General features: G+C 35.7%; 4 protein-coding genes across 7 annotated transcripts in view; 3 read left to right on the top strand and 1 right to left on the bottom strand.

Annotated features, from left to right (window-relative positions):
* Positions 1-23,958, bottom strand: part of LOC106069203 (phospholipase A and acyltransferase 4-like) — a 410,743-nt gene that overhangs the window by 171,523 nt on the left and 215,262 nt on the right. The gene's annotated exons all lie outside the window — the stretch shown is intronic.
* The window catches only part of LOC106057891 (toll-like receptor 8), a 130,408-nt gene that overhangs the window by 15,054 nt on the left and 91,396 nt on the right, over positions 1-23,958 (top strand). The window lies entirely within an intron of this gene.
* On the top strand, positions 839-13,837 carry LOC106063311 (uncharacterized). The gene is made up of 4 exons (XM_056009459.1): positions 839-975; positions 2,760-2,883; positions 12,947-13,160; positions 13,504-13,837. The coding sequence occupies exons 2-4, from the start codon at positions 2,775-2,777 to the stop codon at positions 13,748-13,750; spliced, it is 570 nt and encodes a 189-aa protein (XP_055865434.1). The 5' UTR covers positions 839-975; positions 2,760-2,774; the 3' UTR covers positions 13,751-13,837.
* The window catches only part of LOC106060205 (serine-rich adhesin for platelets-like), a 14,655-nt gene continuing 10,398 nt past the window's right edge, over positions 19,702-23,958 (top strand). Inside the window, exons 1-3 of one of the 4 annotated variants that reach the window (XM_056009427.1) lie at positions 19,702-19,823; positions 21,912-22,014; positions 23,911-23,958. The exon at positions 23,911-23,958 is cut by the window's right edge and continues 61 nt beyond it. The gene's annotated coding sequence lies outside the window, so the exon portion shown is untranslated. Of the gene's footprint in view, positions 19,902-21,911; positions 22,015-23,910 lie in introns of all 4 variants that reach the window. The other 3 variants (XM_056009428.1, XM_056009429.1, XM_056009430.1) reach the window with 3 other exon arrangements.

The following is a 23,958-nucleotide window of genomic DNA, read 5'->3' as shown; positions in this document are numbered from 1 at the left end:
GTTCCGGGCTTGCACTGGGTTCAACAGTTCAGGACTGACTTCACACACTAGGCTCGTTGTGTCGGACTCGATTACAGACCAAGATCAAGACGCCGTTCGCCTCAACTGTACTTGATAGTACTCCGCACTGAACCGTCGTAATGCTCCGTACAGAACCACACCGCTGAACTGTGCTGTAGTCAACCGGACTGTAGTGAACCGGGCTCTGAACGCCTGCCGTGAACCGTCTTGACTGCGACACCTCCGCTCTTATATAGGGTCCCTACTGGCCTTCTCGAACCGGACAGAACGCCGCTCAACGTTTCTAGGTAGTCAGATGACTACGACTCTCGTGACGCTCCTGAGCTCCGTTCACGACGGCGATCCTTCCCGAACTGTCCTGTTGACACTCGACTCGGCTGACAGTCGTAACTCATCACGGTTGACCTTTCGTTTAGCGCTGGCCTGGGGAGATTTGCGTCGGCTGACTACACACACACCACTACCCCTCTCTGTGCCACCACCAAGTTTATAACAATGTATAAATGAATTTCAAAATAATTTGATGAAATAGACTTTATATATATTTTGTTAACTTATATATAGTTAGACTACAATATTGAAAACAGGTTTTATCATATATGATTATATAAAGACTATTTTCAATATTTTATTGAACGAAATAGAATGAATGTAAATGTAATACACAATTCGTTTCTGTATTCGAAACTATAGGTCAAATAACTGTTTATTCTTCTCATTATATCAGTAATAACATTTCTACAAATAGCAACAAAACTAAAAAGTAAGTGCGGGTATTTCTCCGGATCTTTCCTATTTTAATTTTACGTTGTGCCTATTTATAGCTCTTATCGTCATGTTCGGGGTATGAAATACACATTGCCTTATAATTTCAGTTTCAACCTGTTTGTTCCGTTACGCTTTATAAGCACATTCATTTATCAAGAAATGCATTTGATTCTTACACCTGAGCAGGTAAATTACTTTTTTTCATTTTAATGCATTAGAATTTTTGTTTGTAGTTATTTAGCATAGAATATTTCTGTAAGTGTAATATAAATTACACATGAGATCATAACATATTCTTTAATAATGTAAAGATAGTAATTAAACATGTTTGTGTATAATAGTATAGGCACTAAGTCTTATAATGATTCAACCATAAACCTTTAATTTTGAATATATGACATTGTGGTTTGGTACAATTTAGCAATGTAAGAAATATCTTTCATTATCATAATATATTTAGTTTTTAAATGTAAAATGGTTTACATGTTTATAAAATTATTGTCTAGTACACTGTCTAGATACATAGACCTACATCAGTTTTCAATAAAAAATATAAAATTAAAAAAAAACATTTAAAATATCAAAGATTATATTAATCAAATCAATAATATTAAATCAATCGTGTTATTAATTTGTAATAAATCTAGAATAAAAAAAAATGTGTGCGATTGAAAATATTTGTATTTTTTATAATATAATATTTTTTATATTATAATATTATATTTTTAACGCAATTTCGTACTGTTAGAATGCTCAATGTGCTATGGTCCAATCACTTGTGTGGACTACATGGGGGATGGGGGGGATGCTGGAGGAGAGGGGTATCCGTGAGATTATTTCTGTTGTGGCTTTTCAAAAGCAATTAAACGAAAAATGTTGGTCAACCTTATTTCAAACTCGAAGTCTCAAGTCTCCATGACTTCGACATTCGCCTTTGTAAATAAAAGGTTTTATACCAATCTATCTTTAGACTCACTTTTATGGGAGATGACTAAAATCTCTACACAAGGATTGTCTCCCCTAGTACTGTCTTTATTAAAACAAAATTAATCAGAAAACAATTAATTGATAAAATAGTTTGTCATTTTTTCAATCCATTTATGTGTTGCTTGAGACAATGAATAAATATGCAAAGTTTCAACTGAGTTAATATAAGCTGTGTAATAATGTATCTTCTGGTTATAACAAACGTAATCAATATTAATTTTACACGAAATGTTTAATTTTGCTAACCTTTGTAAGAATCACTATTACATTATTTCTACTTGTGGCTATGGTAGTAGGATGACTAATGAGTTTGCCTTCTGAAACAAGAGGTAACAAACATGGGATTGGGTCATCAACTTCATTACCAATGATTGGGTCAAGAATCTTAATCCCTAGAACTTGACCATGAACCTAGATCTTTAGTATTGGGTTATATATTTTATCCCTAGGATAGAATTGTGAACATGAATCCCACTGAATGTTGGGTCGTAAGCCTAAAACCTAATGGATATTTTGTCATAAAACTATTTTAGGACTTCCTACCATTAGTAATAATGTTTGTCTGTGATGTTCTTCTGTTGATAAACAGTACAAAGAAATTAAAATACACGCACATTCCTATATATCTAGGCATCTAGCGACGCATAAGTTCAAAGAGTAACATTATCTAACATCTTACGTTGGCAATAAAATTATTTGGACATCTGAAAAATCGCCATATTGAATTTCATTGTCTTGTCTGTTCTAAATTTTATATCAAATTATTATTTGTCTTTCCTCGCACCAGATCAAATAAAATGTATAATTAACAGCACTACATATCCATCCATCAATCTACCTATCTATCTATCTATCTATCTATCTATCTATCTATCTATCTATCTATCTATCTATCTATCTATCTATCTATCTATCTGTCTATCTGTCTATCTGTCTATCTAGCATATTCTTGTATTTATTCCATTCTTTTGTGTGCTTGATAGGATTTCTAAACTAACATGTCCAAACTGACCAGTGAATGTGATGACATGGACATTGACAGTGGTGTCAGTGACGTGACAGAAACTGAAAGCTTAAGAAGTGTCACCTCCGACTCCACTATCATAGGTCTGTATACATTTATCACGTAGGCACTATAAATGGTATTTATTTCTCTTTATGTTAAATCCCTTGATTGAAACTATAATCCATATGTATAGAAATGCATTTTAAAATGATCGTCATTTGATATTAATGACCTTTCCATCATCAGCCCTAAAGATCGCAAGGTCTGAAAGGGAAACTTAGTTTACTCTTTGTTTAACCATTTATAACTAAGATCTGTTTAAATTTTCCATTATATTTGCGTAATAAAATGTGATAAAAGAAATAATAAATAATAAATAAAGAGATGTGAAATGTTGTCATGGTATAATAAAACTCGATACAAAAAAAAAGAAAATGAAAAGGATGAAAAATGATTTTGCAAATAATCAGGACAAATTATAAACAACGTTAAGAACACCTATTTAAGATCAATGTTGAAATATATAGATTGGTTACAACTAAAGAGCGTATATGCAGTGTGCGTATTCATATCTATGGAGGATTGAATATAAGACCAACACACACACACTAATAAAGGGAAATAAATGCATGAAATGTAACACTATGCGGTGGCTGAGTTGTAATGGAGTAGAGCGATTGGCTATCGAAGGGATCCCGGGTCCAAATCTATGTAAAGACTAGGGCCTTTTTAATTACGGGCGTTAATAAAATCGGTTAGTCGTTGTGCTGGCCACATAATACCCTCATTAACTGCGGGCTAATGAAAAACAAATACACATATGTATGAAGTGCTATTAGGCCCATTGTCCAATGTTCTAAAGGGAAATTTTAAAATATTAACCTTTTGACTGCATTTATTGTAAGTTTCAACTTTTATGAATAATAATACAAAGTGGTAAGGTAAGGACGAAATATCAAATGTTTAACACCTTTATCTGTATATTTAAGTATAATGGCTCAATATCAGGTGACCGAGCCTCGCTCGGATGAATAATTTGTTAAGGAAAAATATTTACCCGAAGTTATTTTGGGAATATTGTTGTAATTACGAAAATGAACTATCGGGTAAAGACTATCAATCCGAAGAGTTGCTTTTTAGTTCTTTCAGTTCTCAATGTAATTGTACATGGCGATTAGAATAGAAAGTCCCCCCAATAGTAGGCCTATAGAAAACCACAGCTCACGTCTTAACGTTTTACATTGCTTCTTTCATGTAGAACTATTGGGCTATTATAGGCTTGTAAGAAAGTCTTTGCAGTAAAACTTCTAAAATGGTTACTTCATGACATTTAATATTTAATTAATATATTCATTATGGCTCTGAGACATGGACACTATACAGAAAACAACTACGACTTCTTGAGCGCTTTCACCAAAGATACTTGCACTCCATCATGGACATACGGTGGCAGGACCGCACTACAAACAGCGATGTCCTTGCCAACGCCGGTATGGACAGTATAGAGGAACTTCTTATGGTCCGACAGTTGCACTGGGTAGGGCACGTATCCCGTATGGGAGACGAACGAATGCCAAAGGCAGTCTTTTTTTGTGAGCTAAAAGGTGGTCAGCTGGAGGTCTCTCACGAAGGCCGCGGGATACACATTTGAGACAAAAAGAAAATCTGCTGCCGAGAACAAACGCAGACGGCGAAAAGAAAATCTAAATTGGCCACCTGCAGACAATGGTTATGCTTGCCCTGGATGTGGCAAAATATGTAGGTCACAGTTGGGGCTGCACAGCAAAGGGAAATACTGCATTCCTCACTTATCTTCGGACTCGATTTTCATACCATTTTGCAAGAATATCGCTGTTTGTATTGTGGTCTTTGGTGAAGTCGTTCAAGAAGTCCTAGTTGCTTTCTATAAAGTACTCATGTCTCAGATCCACATAGATGTGTTGAGAGAATACTGGTTGACACTAATTTTCGTAGATTTATTTCACCAGACTCTCGCTTGGAGGCGTCCAAAAGCACGACTATCCATGATCACATATCAAACTCTCTTTAAAGCTACCTACGGGTGTACGCAATTCAAGTGTAAACAATTTATAAAGCCTTTAAAACACAATAACTAATCATACATAAAAGATATTTCATTATTTTTCTTCCATAGTGTCATAATGGATCAATGTAAATTAAGATGATGCGCAAATGTTTAATTACGCCAATTGAATCATTAAAACTTTTTCTTGTTTGCGAAGAAATGTCTTAGTGTACTGCTGTGAGCCTAGTGACGTAAGCGGTGTCAAGTTTTTTTTCCCATTGACGTCATATAGAAATTTTCATTCATAAAACATTCTAGCCAAAATAAATGTTTCGATAATGAGACATTTTCAAACCGATATAACGGTCGACCTTGAGTTTTCCAGATGTGGCCAATGAGTTGAGAATTTTTTTCTCACTATTATGCACATACCGTGAACTTTTAAAGAAAATCGTTAGAGCCGTTTTCGAAATAAAATTTATATATACATACATACATACATACAAGAATTGCTCGCTTAAGAGTATAGGATTATAATATCAGGTGACCGAGCCTCGCTCGGATGAATAATTTGTTAAGGAAGGATATATACCCGAAGTCATTTTGGGAATATTGTTGTAATTAGGAAAATGAACGATCAAGTAATGACTATCAATCTGAAGAGTTTATTTTTCGTTCTGTCAGTTCTCAATGTAATTGTACATGGCGATTAGAATAGAAAGTCCCCCCAACAGTAGGCCTATAGAAAACCACAGCTCACGTCTTAACGTTTTACATTGCTTCTTTCGCGTAAAACTATTGGGCTATTGTTGTAATTACGAAAATGAACGATCGGATAAAGACTACTAATCTGAAGAGTTGCTTTAGTGTTCTGTTAGTTCTAAATGTAATTGTACATGGCGATTAAATATAAAGTCTCTTAAGTCCTCCTATAGTCTAGACCAACCACAGCTCACATCCGTCTTATAGTTTTACAATCCATCTTTTGCGTAAAACTATTGTAGGCCAACTATTATTGGCTTGGAAGAAAGTCTTTGCTATGTAACTTCTCAGATCGTTACGTTCAGACATTTAATTATGGAATTAGTATATTCATTATGTCTTTAGTACGAAACATCAAGTGACGCAAATCTCTACGTTATAGGGTATGTTACGTTCCTTTCTAGAATGAGACTCTTTAAACAGTACATTAACACTAAAACAACAACGTCATCGCTTAGAACTCATTTTAATTCTCATGAACACTAGAACACTATTTCGTTTCTATTTTCTCCATTTTCTTTTCTTCCTCTCCGTTCAACACGCATTCGCACCATTTCACATTTACATTAACATGCGCACGTAACACCCCCCCTGTTTAACAAGTTCGATGTACATCGAACGTCCCAAATATAAATTGTCACATATCTTATCAGCCTATTCCAAGTTAAAACTACTTTAAATTCTCTGTAACATAGAGAACCATAATGTACTACAAAACAAAATCATACACAATGACATATTAATACCAATACAATTCTAACATTAGATTTAACATATAGCATTTATATTCACCCATTGTGACAGTAACAATCACAATACTAATTGTTATTATGAACAATTGACACATATATATATATCTATGCATATCTCTATGTAATCATGCAGATTTCGTTAATACCACTCCCCGCCTATAATTCAATTTAAATCTATATCTGTTCACTAATCATTGTTGTGTATACTCCCAATTGGACAATCCTCTGTGGAATATCTACTACACTCCGTGCCAGAATTTACAATTGTAAACAATAAAATAGATTAATTCTTAACAGCATGTAAGTAATCATTATATACCCTACACAATCTCACCAACCTAAGTACATCGTGATAATGTATCTGCCACAACATTTTCTTTCCCTGGTATTGTCTTGATCTCAAATTTATAGTCCATCAGTTGTAATGCCCACCTAGCAATTCTATTATTACCACATTTATTTAAATTAATAAATGCCAACGGAGCATGATCAGTCCATAATTGGAATTTAGCCCCCATCAGATAAAAACTTAGCTTTGTTATGCACCACACAATTGCCAGCCCCTCTTTTTCAATAGTTGCATAGTTTAACTCTTCAAGGGTTAGTTTCCTGCTTACATAAAAAACAGGGTGTGCAATTCCACTATACTCTTGCATCAAACAGCCCCCTATAGCTATGGATGAAGCATCCGTTGCCAAAATAAATTCTCTAGTACTATCGGGCAATTTTAATATTGGGTTTTCAGAAAACACCCTCTTAATCTTGTCTAGCGATCTTTGACATTGTTCAGACCAAACTATAATGTTAGATTTCCCTTTCTTGGTAAGATTTGTAAGAGGTTCAATCATTTCTGCAAATTTTGGAACAAATTTTCTATAAAAATTGCATAGACCTAAAAGGCTTCTAATTTGTTTTTTTGTTTTTGGTACACTAATATCCATTATTTTTGCAACTGTTTCTTCCAGTGGTGTAATTGATTCATTTTTTATCTTGTATCCCAAAAAAGGAATTTCACTAAGTCCAATTTTTATTTTTGTTGGTTTCAATGTCAAATTGTTTCCCTTGATAATAGCAAATATCTCTCTTAGACTCTGTAAGTGTTCGTTCCAGTCCTCACTGAAGATGCAGATATCATCTAAATAGCAAATAGTGTCTCTTCTGTGGCCCAGTATCTTTGCCATCATCCTGTTAAAAGTGGCTGGGGCATTTACTAAGCCAAAACTCATCACATTCCACTGATAGACTCCGAATGGTGTCTTAAATGCGGATAGTGGTTTAGCTTCTTCCTTTAGAGGTACTTGCCAGTATCCTCTAGAAAGGTCCAACGTGGTGAAAATTTTCGCTTTTTTCAATTTAGTAAACATTTCCTCTGCCTGTGGCATTGGGAATGGGTCAAATTCTGTAACTTTATTTAGTTGGCGGTAATCTACACACAGTCTAATGTTACCACATTTTTTTTTAACCAGTACAACTGGTGCAGCACATGACGAATTAGATGGTTCTATCACTCCCAATTGAAGTAGTTCCTCTATTTCTTTCTGTAATGCTTCTCTGTGATGCAATGGTACAGCATATTGAGGTAGTTTATTTGGAACTCTGCCTGTTAATTTGATATCATGTTCTATGATATTCGTTTTTCCTGGTAAATCTGTAAAAATATTCTTAAAATCTTCTAATAATGTTGTTACTTCCTTAGCTCTGTCTGACGAAATTCCCTTCACTTCCACATCTTTCCATGTTTGACTGGCATCGGTTGAAATTGTTTCTATGTGTCCCAATCTTTCTTCTGTCTCAATGTCTACACTCACGGATGTACCCATGACCAATGGGTCTTCTTTACTGCTTTTTTCACTTTTTTGTTTCGACCTAAATTCTTTTAGCATATCCACATGAAATATTTTCAGCCTTGAATCAATATTAATTTCATAATCCACATCACTAACTTTCCTTGTTACCTTATAAGGACCCAACCATTTCGTGAATAGTACATTCTCCTTATCCTTTAGTAATACCAAAACATCTTGACCTACTTCTAGTTTGGTCAATTTCCTGTGTTCATTCACCCTAGACTGTGTTAGTTCATTTTTATCAAGCACATGTTTGCTCGCTTCCTCACAAGCCTTTATTACTTTATTTCTAGTTTCTGTCACTATATCGTAACTTTCTTTATTTCCAACATGTTCTTGTGGGAGTATTAGTTCTTTTAGGATTGTCATTGGGCCTCTTGGATTTCCTCCATAAATCATCTGAAATGGCGAATACCCCGTGGTTTCGTTACGGCTCTCTCTGTATGCGAAAAGTATTGAGGGTAATGCCACATCCCATTCTTTGGGATTGTCATCTGCTACTTTCGACAACGCTTTCTTTAACGTACAGTTAAAACGTTCACAAATACCGTTGCTCTGCGGGTGGTACGGGGCTGTAAACCATTGCCGAATTCCAAACATTTTCAAAAATGTTGTCGTTAGTTGGCAGTGGAACTGTGTGCCCCTATCTGACAGTACCTCTTCAGGAAATCCAAACCGTGTAAATAATGTATATAACGCTTGAACTATATCACTGGCTTCAATTCTTTTTAGTGGGATCGCTTCTGGCCATCTTGAGCAAACGTCTATTACAGTTAGAATATATCGATGACCCCTATTTGATATCACCGGCATGGGTCCAATCAAATCAATCGCAATCTTCCTAAATGGCCTTTCTGGTATATCTACCTTTTGTAATTGAGCTCTGATTTTTTTAGTGCCTTTCATTTGACAAACTTTGCACGATAACACATAATTTTTGATGTCTTTGCTAATAGATGGCCAATAAAAGTCCCTAAATATTCTTTGTTTTGTTTTGTGAATTCCCATGTGGCCTGCATATGCTTCATCATGCCCATTCTTCAATATAACATTTCTAAATTCAGCTGGTACAACAACCTGTATAATTTTTCTTCCTTGTGACTCAATTTCTCTTACCAAAATTCCTCTTTCTATATAAAATCTTCCTCCTCTACCTCCTTTCTGGGCCAACTGACGCATCTCTGGGTCATTTTTTTGTTCTGTAATAAACCTTTCCTTGTTGAATACTACATCATTACGTTCTAATGTTTCTGAGTTTCCTATTAATCCTTCTTTTTTTTTTTTTCTTATCTGGTAACTGAAATAATTTTTCCAGATCTCCTGCATCCAGGTCCTTACATTTGGATCGAGTAATACTCATTCCGAAACACTTCTTCCAATTTCCCATATCCTTTTCATTGCAATTCTTTATACCTGGAATATTTCCGATAATCAAATCAATATGAGCATGGTCTATTACACATGCATCCACAATTCCAGTAAAATATGGTGTATCAATTTTAATTCTAGCAACTGGTAATTGTACAGTCTTCCCATCAAACATCACACAATTCCTGGTTTTGCCGGTATATTCTTGTTCTTCTACTAATTTCTTATTAACACCCACAATTGTACTGCCTGAATCTCGTATCGTCCTTGCTATTTTGTTTCCCACGAAAGTCTCAAAATACTCAAGGCTTCCTGCACATGTTAACATTGAAAGGCTTTGATCTCTTCTATCTCTCACTCCGCCGTATCTTCCCTGTACATTTCTTTGGTATCGCCCTCGGTTACTATAAAAATGTCCTTGTCTACTACCCATTTGGTTCCTTCCTTGTCCTCTAAATCTATTTTGTTCATCATATCTAAATCGTCTTCCATTGTTGATGTAGTTGTCACGTGTATCTCTTGTTCTGTTAAATGCAACTATTTCTTCTATGTCACTGCTTCTGGATAGTTTCTTATCGGGATGTGCCACTTTATAAGCCCTTATCAGTCTCACTATGTCTTCTATGGCTTTTGGTTTCCTCTCCAACAAAAATATTTTTAATTCCTCCTGACACTCATAAATTGCTTTGTCTATCATTAGAAATGTCTTTAAACCGTCAAAGGTCTTTTCTATTTTAGCGGTTTCAGTCCAATTTTCAAAACTACTGGTCATTCTGTCCAGGAATGTCTGTGGGTCATCATTTGTTTCTATCGCACAGTTAACAAATTGTTCACGGTAGTATGCCTCTGTTTTTCCGTACGTTCGTAGTAATTGTTCTTTCACCACGCTATAGCTGCTCTGGTTCATGCATATCTTCGATGGAACCTCTGCTACGAATGACTTCGATAATAAGAATGACCATTTGTCTTCGGGGTATTCCAGTTCCCTCATTTCAATTTCAAATTTCTTCAAAAAAATGTCTATGTCCATTTTAGCTTCTTTAAATATCGCACCTTTATACTTTGCTAGTTTGTTCCCTGTAGTTTCCCCTTTTCTTTTATCCCTCTCTTTTTCTTGGGTTGTTTTTAACTTTTTCTCGGCCGTCTCTTTTTCGAACGCCAATCTCTCTCTTTCAATGGCAACTAATTCGTTTTTCTTTTCCCTTTCAATGGCTATCTTTTCTCTTTCTCTTTTGTCCTCCTTGTCTAATCTTTCCTTTTCTTTTTCTCTTTCTCTTTTGTCCTCCATGTCTAATCTCTCCTTTTCTTTTTCTCTTTCCATTGCTAATCTCTCCTTTTCTTTTTCTCTTTCCATTGCTAATCTCTCCCTCTCCATCAACCTTTCTTGTACGTATTTTCTTAGTTCTGCCCCTTCAAGCTCTAACAACCTTCCCTCTTCTTTCAACGCTGCTACCTCAGCCTTGTCCGCCATTTTCTATTACTATTAATCAAATTGAATAGTATCCTATCGCTAGATCTAGACTATATAATATGATATCTCTACTATCTGTTGACAGGAGATCAACTGTGTATAAAGGACTACGTAGGTTTTACCTTTACGTTGGGCGCCACTTGTTACGTTCCTTTCTAGAATGAGACTCTTTAAACAGTACATTAACACTAAAACAACAACGTCATCGCTTAGAACTCATTTTAATTCTCATGAACACTAGAACACTATTTCGTTTCTATTTTCTCCATTTTCTTTTCTTCCTCTCCGTTCAACACGCATTCGCACCATTTCACATTTACATTAACATGCGCACGTAACAGGGTAAAACAGGCACTTTGTGACAAAGTAAAATGACAAATATTTTCTTAATAGACTTAAATCTTTGCTTTAGTTTTCTAAAGAAACGTTTCCGTGGGGCATCCGTTACGCCGAAAAATATGTTTGTCCCCCATACGGGATACGTGCCTGTGGGACTATAAGAAGTTCATAACGGCTTTTGTCATCCATCCATCCATTCCAGTGGTGCTACAGCCCGTGGAGGGATATGGCCTACTTTTAGAGATCTCTCCATTCAGATCTCTCCTGGGCCTTCCGTCAACACGCCCTAATTCCAAGCTTTTTACCGAAGTTTATAGTTAAATCAAAAGAGGCTGCAGTGTACGCAAACTCGTTGACCGCTAGATGGATATCATGTTTAGTGTGAGCAAGTAGGGCGTAAAGAAGCTGTGTTATGACCATTTCCTTTGTTTTGGTACGGGAGAGGTAGACACTGAAGCATGAACACATGGTAATAATTCACCAGCAAAATAATAATAATAATAAGGCTTGTCTTAGAGTCCGAAAATTAATGAGGATTGCAGCTGTGACCTACATATCTTGCCACATCCAGGGCAAGCATAACCATTGTCCGCGGTGCTCGATTAAGATTTTCTTTTAGCGTCTGCGTCTGTCCTCGGCAGCAAATTTTCTTTTGGTCTCAAATGTGTATCCGCGGCCTTTGTATAGAGGGAATTCTTTAAGTCCGACAGTTACGCTGGACAGAGCAGTATCCTGTATGGGAGACGAATCTCAGACGAACGCATGCCAAAGGCAGTCTTTTTTGGTCAGCTAAAAAGTGGTTGACGTAACACCGAAACCCTTAAAAGACCAGCTTATGGCGCAAACTTGACTTAGCTGACATAGAAGAGAGCACCTGATTGCATGGGGCCTCAGGACGAGACAGCTGGAGGTCACCAGCAAAATAAACAACAAAGTAAAAGGTATCTACACCGCTCTACACAATTAAAGTGTAAACAACTTATTAAGCACTTAAAACACAATAACTAATCATATATCGGCACATTTAATTTCATTACTTTTCTTTCATATTTCTATAATAAATCAATCTACAATAAGATGGTGCGCAAATGTTTAATTAGGTCTATTGATCCTTTAAAACTCGTTATTGTTTGCAAAGAAATATTTTAGTGTACTGCGGTAAGCCTAGTGACGTAAGCAGCGTTTTTCCCGTTTACGTCATGGAAATTTTTCATTCATAAAATATTCTAGCCAAAATTAATTTTTCGATAATGAGGCATTTTCAAACCGATATAACGGTCGACCTCGAGTTTTCCCGATGTGGCCAATGAGTTGAGAATTTTTTTCTCAATAATATGCACATACCTTGAAATTTTAAAGAAAATCGTTAGAGCCGTTTTTGAAATAAAATTTATATATATACAAAAATATATATAAAATTTACATACATACATACATACATACATACATACATACAAGAATTGCTCGCTTAAGAGTATAGGATTAAACAAAAATAATGTCTCAGTTTGAAGAATGAATAAAGTTTTTGGCTACATTTTCATATTTAGTTATTCTAAATAAATGGATTTATATAAAAAAAAAAAACTATTTCATTCTAAGGTTCACCACCTTCAAGTGTAATGGGCGATTCAGAAGTACGTGGCGCTGAGATTCACTATACCCTTATAAATGATGCAGGGTCAAACAGTTCTGTGGTTAGTCCAGATAGTGGAATAGGAAGTGGATCAGGAAGTGGAAATGGAATGAAACTTGGTGAGCCCTTGCCTTTTGAGCGAAAAGACCCACAGACGAGTACCCAAGAATGGGTTGAAAGGTAAGCTTAAGATTTGTTTCGCATTATTTAAAACATACTTGCATAATCTTTCTTTCTTTTGTATTTATTGTATTACCCAATACAGGGAATGACAATAAGTAACGAATGACAATAACTATATTCGCGAAGATTAAGGATTGCAGTGTTTCAAAGAGCTACGCCTAGGGGGGTATTTAAGTTTTATTTAAGTCTTCAGAGCCTGTTCATAGATCCGTTTTGTTCTCAAAACACACTGAGCCTATGCTATAAATGTTAACAACGCACTCATTCAGTCATTTACTTTCATTTAATCTTTCCTATCTATATTTATTAACATTCAGGATTTTTTTTTTATTATTCACAGGCATTTTGAGGTGTTCGTGAAAACTCTGGAAGGTAAAACTGTGACCATACAAGTTGAAGAGCATGAAGAAGTCACAAGCTTCAGGAAGAAAGTTCAGGAGAAGACAAACGTGGATGAAAGTCAGCAGTATCTTCACACAGCCGAAGGGAGGAAACTGGAAGACGGAGAAAGACTCAGCAAATACAATATTCAGAAACATTCCACCATTTTCTGTCAGGGTAGACTCAGGGGAGGAGAATCTTCTTAGAGATGAAAGTCACTTCAACATCGTCTCCAAGTAATTAAATGCATTAGTTACTGGTAATTAATAAAATTTGTTTGAAAAAGAAAAAAATATATCAATTTGAATGTATGGCTGTAGATAACAACTTTTCCCTTAAAATATTTTTTTTCTGCTGTTTTATTGTTGATCTTTCCTTTTTAATCTTGCTTACTTGAATACTAAAACAGTTTACCGCTTTGTCCCAAAGCATTTGGTGTGTTTGATATAAAAGTTAATGTCAGGAAAAAAACGTGTAGACTCAGTTCCATGTTTTAATAAGTCTGTATAAAGTACATAAAAAATAAAAATCTTATTCAAAAATAAAATACAATAGTTACTGCCGTCTTATTTGTTTTTCTTTTTTTTTTTGTTGCTATTTTTTGTTGTTAATGGAATGTCATGATGTGTTCTTTAAAAATATTTGTTTTTTCTTTTTTTTAAAGAAAACAAACATGATTAAAATATGTTTTCATTAGATGTAGATTTTACTTGTATACAGGGCCTACAGTACTGATGAAAAATTGTAGACCTATAACCAGGGAAAGGAAGGACTCCAATAGAAGTGGTGATCAAGGCAGACATAAATGTATTTGTCTTGTATTGTAAAAAAAAAAAAGACATGTTCTATAGATTACAAAAAAAATTAATGTTTAATAGATACATGTCTGTCTAATAAATGTCTAAAAAGAAATACGTTGCAAAACAAAAAAAATGTAAATTACTTTACCTTATGTCTTTGTTAAGCGCCAAGATGCAACAGGGATCTTAATCTTGTGGTTTAAAAAAAGTTAATTATATACACCACACTGCAACATATTGCACTCTCCTATGAGCTAGCCACGTGGAGATATTTTTTCCGGGGATAGGCAGGGGCGTCCGCAGGATTTTTCGGAGGGGTGGCGTGCGAGTTGGAAGCTAGGGCTCCTATTTGTAGTTTCAATTTTTTTCATTACAGAGGAGAATTTTAAAGAAAACATCTGGTGCCTCCTCGCCCCCCCCCCTATATCTATGCAATATTAAGTTCACTTGTTTCATGAAATTAAAAAAATGTGAACAAACTATTTACTGTACACGTTGGTAAGTTTACCCGTGCGGCCCGTTTATTCCAAAGATGGGAAGCGTGGTCGAGAGGCCAAGTGCGCTTGAACTTGGCTTTGCTTGGCTACCTAAAAGTGGGCTCGAGGTTCGACACCTGACTCGGGCAGAAATGTGTTTAGTAAGCCCCCTAAAGGCAGCATGGAAAACCAACTCCTAGATACCCTCCCCCCCCCCCATTGGTCCACAAATTGGAATAAAAACTATAAGCATGAAAGTAGCGCTATATAAAAGCTATAATAATAATACTAATAACGATAGATGAAACAAAATATACAAACTCTGCCAAAACTTTCAATAACTTTACTATAAATTGCATCTCGTTGCGATGGACGGTGATGAACGCGTATCTGTCAGTTCTGATATTCTTTTGTACACTGCAGCTCTTTCATCGTTTTAGTTTGAACACAAACCCTACTTTCACCAACACTCTTCAATATCTTCATTGAAAGGATAATGGAAGATGCCCTCGAGGGCTATTAAGGTACTGTTAGCATTGGAGGAAGAAGAATTACTAACTTCGCTTCGCAGATGACATTGACGGCCTAGCAGGGACAGAAGAAGAACTAGCTGACCTGGTGATGCGCATTGACAAGACTTCCGCAGCATATGGCATGCAAATAAATGCCGAAAAAAAAAATTATGACCAATAGCCTTCAGGGCTTTAAAAGAGGCATCAGTATTGGAGGTGAAAAGCTAACTAGTGTTAACAGATTCAAATAACTCTATTGTCTCAGATGAGGGAACAAAACCCAGAACTATTGGCCCTAACAGCACAGTCCACAGCAGCCCTTTCAAAACTAAAAATAATATGGAAAGATAAGGGCTTAGCCCTCGGCACCAAAATCAGACTGATGCGTTCCCTGGTCATTGACACATTTTTATATGCTTGCGAGTCGTGGACGTTTAATGCAGAGCTAGAGAGGAGGATCCTAGCAATGGAATTGAGATGCTACAGAAGGATCCTAGGCATCACATTTAAAGAACGCATCACAAACCAAGAAATCAGAGACAGGGTTACTGCGGCGATATGAGCCCATGACGACCTGCTAACTATTGTAAAAAGACGAAAGCTTAAAACCAAATTACAAAATCTACGGGGCTCACAAAGACCTTCCTTCAGGGAACAGTGCCAGGAAAAGAAGAAGAGGCAGACAGAAAAAGCGATGGGAGGACAACATTAAAGAAAGGACGGGCCTGCCATTGAGAGAAATTCTAAAAAAGGCAAAAAAAAGTAAGCAATGTAGAAAGACGGTTGACAAATCTTGCCTGGTGCCCCAACGGTCCAAAAGACTAAAGGATATGTAAAGGTAAAAGGTAAAAGCTCTTGCATCGTTTTAGGATGAACACAAAGCAGGTTGAACTGAGAAACTATTAGTGCTTAAAAGTGAGACGCCAATGAAGAAACAAACGAATCAAGATACGCAATGTAAAGCGTGTTCTGTAATAACTTTCGAAATTCAAACATGTGGTTTTTGCTCTTAGTCTGTTGTACCGTTGGGCATCCATGCAAGATCTGTCGACCTACTTACTCCTTTTCTCTCAGTCTTTTGGCTTTGACTGCAAATTCTCGACAGCACCAACTTATTATCAAGTCTGTCTGCCAGAAGTGTCCCTTTACTCAGGATGCCAACACTCAAGTGTTTCTCAGCATGGTCAAGTCTGTTTTTGATTATGTAACTGCATTTGTACTTTTTGAGTGGCCACTTATGCTAAGATTGACAGACTGCAATGGCACTGGATACTGGTTGAAGAACGGATAAATAATTGACGACAATTTAAAGAAAAATCAGACACCCACGAGAACCAGGCACTGATTACACTTGTTTAGTTTATTTGGTTTCATTTACGTCCATTATTTTAAAATACGCGAAACAGTCAAATATCGATATACTCGTATTTCTCAGTCTATTGTGTCTCACGCAAAAGAGATCAATTCACTCTTAATGCTATCAATGATGAAAAGTTTATTTACACATTTTAACTTTTATTTCATCCCATTGTTTTATTGTATGTACTAGATATTTTTGTCATCTATATTTATTAAACTCTTTTTAATTTTCTATTAAATCTACTAGTCTGTTGATAGTTGCGGTCAGCTAGTTCTATATTATTGCATATAGGAGCGGGAGAATAAATATTAACTTACCCCTAGAGTCGTGTCAAGCGAGCGTAAAAATGAAAATAGAAATCTCATGTCAAAGTCAAGGCTGCTTAATAACCAAGTTCTCATTGCCTAATCCAATAAGGATGCTGAATCCCGCCAAGGAGCAAGTCACTTTCGTACAATGATTTGTTTAAAATGTTTCGTATGTTCCCTAAGAATTTTAGATAAACTAACCCAGGCCTTTTGCTGAAATGGAGCAAGTGATAGATTAACATTGAAATTTCAATAAAATAAACAAAGTTAAAGCAAATACCAATCTAAAAATTTCACCATCTCTTGCAATGGATTTTAATTTCGGGTTGAGGGGGCTTGAGCCCCAAATCCTCGCCGTGGCTTCGCCCTTGGCTTACACAATAGTCTACAGCATTCAAAATTATGGATGCAATTTACAAGATATTTTGTTTTTAATAAGGGTTAGGGTTAGGGTTAGGGGTTAGGGTTAGGGTTAGTTGAAACACAAATTTGAAGGTTAATTTTATTATATAATAAAATCAATGGATCTTCTTTTGTATTTTCATGTGTCAAAGTAAAAAACTATCTGCGCAAAGTGTATTTCTTAAAATTAGATCTAGGTCTAAATCCTTTCTATCTTTTCTCATGTCAACATTGTAGACATGGCCTAGATCGATAAAATACTATAGCTTTAATAGAGTTGGACAACTTTATTTTTTTTAGGGTCTTATTTTTTTTTTAGGGCTACAATACATACACTACGGTCTAAGTTGGTACCCAAGAAACATTCCTGCCAAGTTATATCAAGATTGGTCAAGCGGTTTTCATGTCTATAAGTAACATACATACATACACACACCTCACATTCTACTTTATGATATAGATAATTGTGAAATGTTTAAATAACATTAAGAAAATGTGTTCATAAATTATAATTAGTATATAAGGTCATAATAAGAAATGAAAAATTAAAATTATAAATGCAAACTAAAAATGTTAACAAAGACAGATCTAATAGGTAAAAGTTTATTTTGTTCTTTCTTAAATACTCTAAAGGACTGAAAACTATATTATTTTAATTGGCGTTCAATTTACCATATTTTTCAACGTTTTGTTGAATCAATAGATCCACAGTGCCACGAAGAAATGAATCCCGCTTCGCAAAAAGATAAGAAATACTATTTTAGCGGCCCCCGTAAGGGAAAAAGCAGAAATTTTGGTTGTGCAAAATGTCTGGTTAACTAGCTGGTAAAATAAAAAAAAACATTTATGTTTGTTTATAAAGGCTAAGAATACACTTTGTATGTAAATATCACGAGCATTTTTTTTAAATGGACTTTTTATGCAGCGACTTTCGTGCAGTAGCATGACTGCGGCGGCAAAACATGGTACTACACAACTTCCATAAAAAAGTTGTAAATTTTAGATTTTATTTACTTCTAGTTTAGTGCTCCAATTAGGAATAACGCCACTTATTTTTGTGCGTTTTGTCTATTGGTCGGTCTGTTCGTCCCGCTTAGATAAAAAAAACAACAACATTAAAAGCTATTGAAAATCTGATTTATCCTTACTACTTTTCCTGGTTATTTTAGATCTATAGCATTAATAAAATCATTTTCTAGCATAATACATACAGACACAAACAAAACGATTTATAGAAATGCACAGAGACACCGAGAGATAGAAAGAGAAAGAAAGAGAGAGAGGGTCTAAAGAGAATGGTGCTGTGGACTTTACGTAATAAGCTTTTCTTTTTTTTTTTATATATAATACGTAGGAACGACGAATACGTAGGAATCCTACGTTTGTGTAGCGATAAGGATAAAAAGTAACAATTAAAGTTTTGTATTAGAAAATCATTTTGTCTTTGGATTATATTCATTCTTTACTAAGTACAAAATTACAATCAAATAAACTTTGCAAACCTTGCGTATAGCAAAGTCATACGGAAGCATCACATCTAAATGCTGTTTCTTCTTAGATCTCCCTTATATATCAGATGACGAAGTGGTTCGACACTATCTAGTGTACATCTCCATCTTGTTTTGCACAGACATTTTACAGAAATATTATTATTACATTTTTATTAACTAAAAGCTGACAAAGCCGTTTTGTTTTCGAGCATAGGATTTCCATTTTCCAAATAAAATGATAACCCAAAAAGACAATTTTGTATATTTTCAGATTTTCATGAGATTTCAGATTTTAATAATTTCAGTAGATTTCCAAGAGCTTTGAGACCGCAGGAACCCTGATGTAAGTTATAATGATTAATTGTTGAATTTACAGCTAGGATTGGCGTCTGGCCTATGAAGGTGCGGGACCCACTGTGACCACATAGGTTGCAGTGGCCTAAGTCGGGCCCTTAGTATGATTATCATACTACTAATTCAATTTTAGATTTAGTTTATGCTCACAGTAAGAAATAGACCTTATAAACGTTTTGTCAACTTGTATCAAGTTTGAATAAAATATTGAAACCAGATTTATTATTTATGATTTTATAAATATCCTTTCTCATATTTTATTAAAATAAATATTAAATATAAGTATTACACAATACTTTTCTGTACTGAAAATATAGTCCTAATAACCTTAATTCTTTCTAATTATATCAGTATTCACTTTCCTACAAATGGCAACAAAACTAAAAGTAACTGTGGGTATTCCAATAGATCTTTTCGATTTTTTATGTCACGTTTTATTTATTTATATCTCTTACCCTCACATTCGGGGTAAGTTATACAAATTGTTTTATAATTTCATTTTCAAGTTTATTGTTGCTTTCCTCTTTATAAACACTTTCTTTTATCAAGAATCGCATTTTATTATCACACTGAGCAGGTAAAAATTATTTCGTTCTAATGCATTAGAAGATATCTACTAAAGTAATCTTTTGTAATATATATATGACTTTTGGAGGTATGATGTACGATATGAATGTTGTAAATATTTATAGTTATCTAAAGTTAAATACATTTTTTTATATATGACATAATGCTCTAGACAAGACTTATCTTCACTTAGCTATTACTGTCTAGAAATAAAACAAAAGTAAAATAAACAACGATTAATTGATAAAATACTTGGTCAAATTTTCTATCCAATTAAATGTTGCACAGTTTCAAGTTTAGTCCTTAAAATCTTTGTAATAATGTATCTACTTGTTATAACATATGTAATGAACATTACTTTTACATGTACTGTTAAACTTTGCTATACTATATTATAAAATGAATCAATACTACATTACTTCTACATCTGAGTGTGGTAGTCGGGTGACTAAAAAGCTTACATTTTAAAACGTCGTGAAACCCTAGGATTGGGTCACGAATTTAAATCCCAATGATTATTGGGTCATCATCCTATCTATCTAACTATCTATCTATCTCTCTCTCTCTCTCTCTCTCTCTCTTTATATATATATATATATATGTATATATTATATATTATATATATATATATTGTTACGAATCTCACTATCCAGGCTCTCTGCAAACTGCACCATACACCACCAACTTAAAGAACTTGACAAGTCAGGGCTCCAAAATAACGTAAAGGTTTAATGTCCATAAATAACAGCCAATACTGTACAATTGGCAGCACGAAGAACAGTACAAATAGCTCTGCGATAACAAATATCTCTCCGATAACACCGTTCCGCCGTATCAAGACTGACTTCACACACTTGGGCTCGTTGTGTCGGACTCGATCACAGACCAAGATCAAGACGCCGTTCGTCTCAACTGTACTTGACAGTACTCCGCACTGAACCGTCGTAATGCTCCGTACAGAACCACACCGTTGAACTGTGCTGTAGTCGACCGTGTTCTGAACTCCTGTCGAACCGGGCAGAACGTCGCTCGACGATTCTGGGACGCTCCTGAGCTCTGTTCACGACGCCGATCCTACTCGAACCTTCATGTTGTTAACTCGTCTCGGCTGACTACACTCACACCACTACCCCCATCGGTGCCACCACCAGGTTTATAACAATATATATACAGAGAGAGGATATATATATATATATATATATATATATATATATAAAGAAAGAAAGAAAGAAATATATATATATATATATATATATATATAGTTAAATAAATATAAATCCTAACAAAAAAAAAACAATAAAAAACATTTTTTTTACTTATATCAAAATCATTTTTTCGTATTAAGCAATGACAATCTAAAAGTCACTTTTTTACTTACTAAAACTAAAAGAAATATAGCATTTTGAGTATTCAGCTTCGCCCATTGTATCCACTCATACAACTTGTACATCTTTGACCTAATTCTGCAACAACTTTTTAATTTCTTGCTTTAGAAAAGACTAAAGCAAGCCCACACTTACACACACATGCTTTCACAAAGAGGTATATCAAGGTGAACAAACACTTGTGGAATCCGATGCTGCGAAATAAGACAAAGACCATGTTTAAAAAGCATCTCTCTTTCTAACAGAACAAGTCATCTCATCTCTTCCTTTGGTCCCTTCTGAGGAAAACCACCAACCAGCGTACTCCAGGCATCTCGGTTCTGGCCTCATCTGATTGGTACCTGCTTCAAAATCGCGGCACCATGTATTCCTGGGATGTCCCCTTTTCCTCTTTGAATGGGGATTTCCAGGTTAGGGCTTGTCTTGTTATGTTGGATGCAGAGTTGCGAAGGGCGTGGCCTATCCTTCTCCAGCATCTCTGATGGATATCTACTTCAATCTAAATCAATAGGCTGCTGCGTTGTTCTCTTCCAAAGCTACTAATTTGAGATCTTGACTGACCAGCGAAGCATAAGTATCTGCCTTAGGCAGGTATTGATGAATTATTTTCATGGTGGTGATTGTGGTTCTCCAGGTCTCTGTTCCAAAAATTAGTATTGGTTTAACAATATTATTAAAGAGCCTGATTTTGGTGGTGGTGTTTATTTCCTTAGGTCCACAGGTGTACTTCATCTGATGGAAGGCTGCTCGAGATTTACCAATGCGGGTTCTGACATCTGCATCTGTTTCTCCATGGTGTTCTAGGATACTGCCGAGGTAGATGAAGCTTTCCACCTCTTTCACCACCTCACCTTGGACTGTAATGTGTGTATTGTTGGATGCCTTTTTCTTGAACACTTACTCTTCTCTTTGTTTATGGTAAGACCCATTCTCGCTGAATAATCAACAACGCTTATCTTTTCCTGCATCTGCTATTGTAAGTAAGAAAGGAGAGCCAAGTCACCTGCAGAGTCAAGGTCGTCTAGCTGTTTCCACATAGTCCATTGTATACCGTTTCGCCTCTGGTCTGTTGCTGTTTTCATGAAATAAGAAAGAAGAAACAAGAGGGGAGAGAGTAAACAGCCTTGTCTCACTCCTGTTTGGACTTCAAATGGGTCTGTCAGTTGTCTGCCATGCACTATCCTGCAAGCAATCCCCTTGATAATATTTGTTATTTTTTCAGGCACTCCATAGTGTCCCAAAAGTCTCCAGATGGTCCGATTGTCTACACTGTCAAATGCCTTCTCATAGTCTATAAAGCTAAAGTAGAGAAATGAGTTCCATTTCATGGACTGTTCCAAAATTATGCGTAGTGTCGCTATCTGATATGTGCATGATCTCTTCTTTCGAAAACGGCTTGTTGGTCACAGAGATATGGATCTATAACATATTTCATTCGGTTTAGCAGAATGCGGTTAAACACTTTTCCTGGAATGGACATTAGTGTTATTTCTCGAATTGATGGAGCAGGAACTAAGATCGCCTTTCTTTGGGAGTTTGATGAGGTAGCCCTCCTTCAATTCTGGTGGCACTTCTTCTTTTTCCCATAACTTGCAGAAGAGAGGGTAGAGTAACTTCACACTGGTATCAATGCCTGCCTTTAGTGCATCAACTGGGATGCTGTCAGCTCCTGCAGATTTGTCAATTTTTCAATTTCTTGATTGCACTGCGAATCTCTTCTTTGGTGGGTACACTGCACTTGATAGGTTGGTCTCTTACAGCTGACGGTATCTCTGGTAGGTTTGCAGGAGTAGGTCTGTTAAGAAGCTCCTGGAAATGTTCAATACATCTCTTCTTTTGTCCTTCTTCATCTGTTAACACGTCACTATTTTTGTCCTTTACTGGTCTCTCCCTGACATTCCAAATTTTCCAGATAACTTTTTGATTACTAAGTACATGTGTCTGGTAATGTTCTGAAAAGCTGCTTTTTTTGCCAGTGCTTTAATGTAGTTCCACCTATCTGTTCTGATGCTACGCTTGACATTCCTATCTATTTCAGCATCCCTTTTGAAGCACTTGTTTCACTGTTGTTCACGCTTGCTTTCTTCTGTTTCTTTTCTTGATCTTCTGAAGAGTTTCTGATGAAATCCACTCCTTGTGGGTGTATGATTTGGACCCAGTACTTCTTGGCATGTGAAGGTCACTGTTTCTTTCACTTTCTGCCACGTCTGTTCTACTGTCTCCTCTTCTAGAAGCTCTTCTAGGAGCTGGAACTTTATTGATAAGGGGACTTTCCACTCTTCCTGTTTTGTAGTCTTTCATAGCAACGGTATTGTATTGTTGGTGTAGGCTTGGTCCACTTGTCTAAGTCTTCTTCAGCTTCATTTTTACTGGAGCGCACAGAAGACGATGATCTGAAGCAACATATGCTCTTCTTCTGACACGTACATCCCGAAGAGATTGACGAAACTTCTTCATAATACAGACATGGTCTATTTGGTTCTCTGTTTATAGGTCCACGTTACTTTGTGTAATCGTTTGAGTAGGAAGTTACTCATCGCAATAGGCAAAGCAGCATCAAACAGTTCTGTGTTGGGTCCAGAAAGTGGAATAGGAAGTAGCTCAGATTCCACAGAACAACAGTATATAAATATATTTTCACATATTATTTATATAGCTTAAGAAGCGCTAGTAATAAAAATTAATAAGCTTAAATGAAGTTTGATGTTTCAGTGACCAGCGGATGGAAAGGTGCAGGGTTTGAACAGATGACGATCATGA

Source organism: Biomphalaria glabrata, chromosome 14 (genome assembly GCF_947242115.1).
Source record: "Biomphalaria glabrata chromosome 14, xgBioGlab47.1, whole genome shotgun sequence".
NCBI classification, from domain to species: domain Eukaryota; kingdom Metazoa; phylum Mollusca; class Gastropoda; family Planorbidae; genus Biomphalaria; species Biomphalaria glabrata.
Note: the sequence above shows the minus strand (reverse complement) of the source record. Positions and strands in the feature narration are given on the sequence as shown.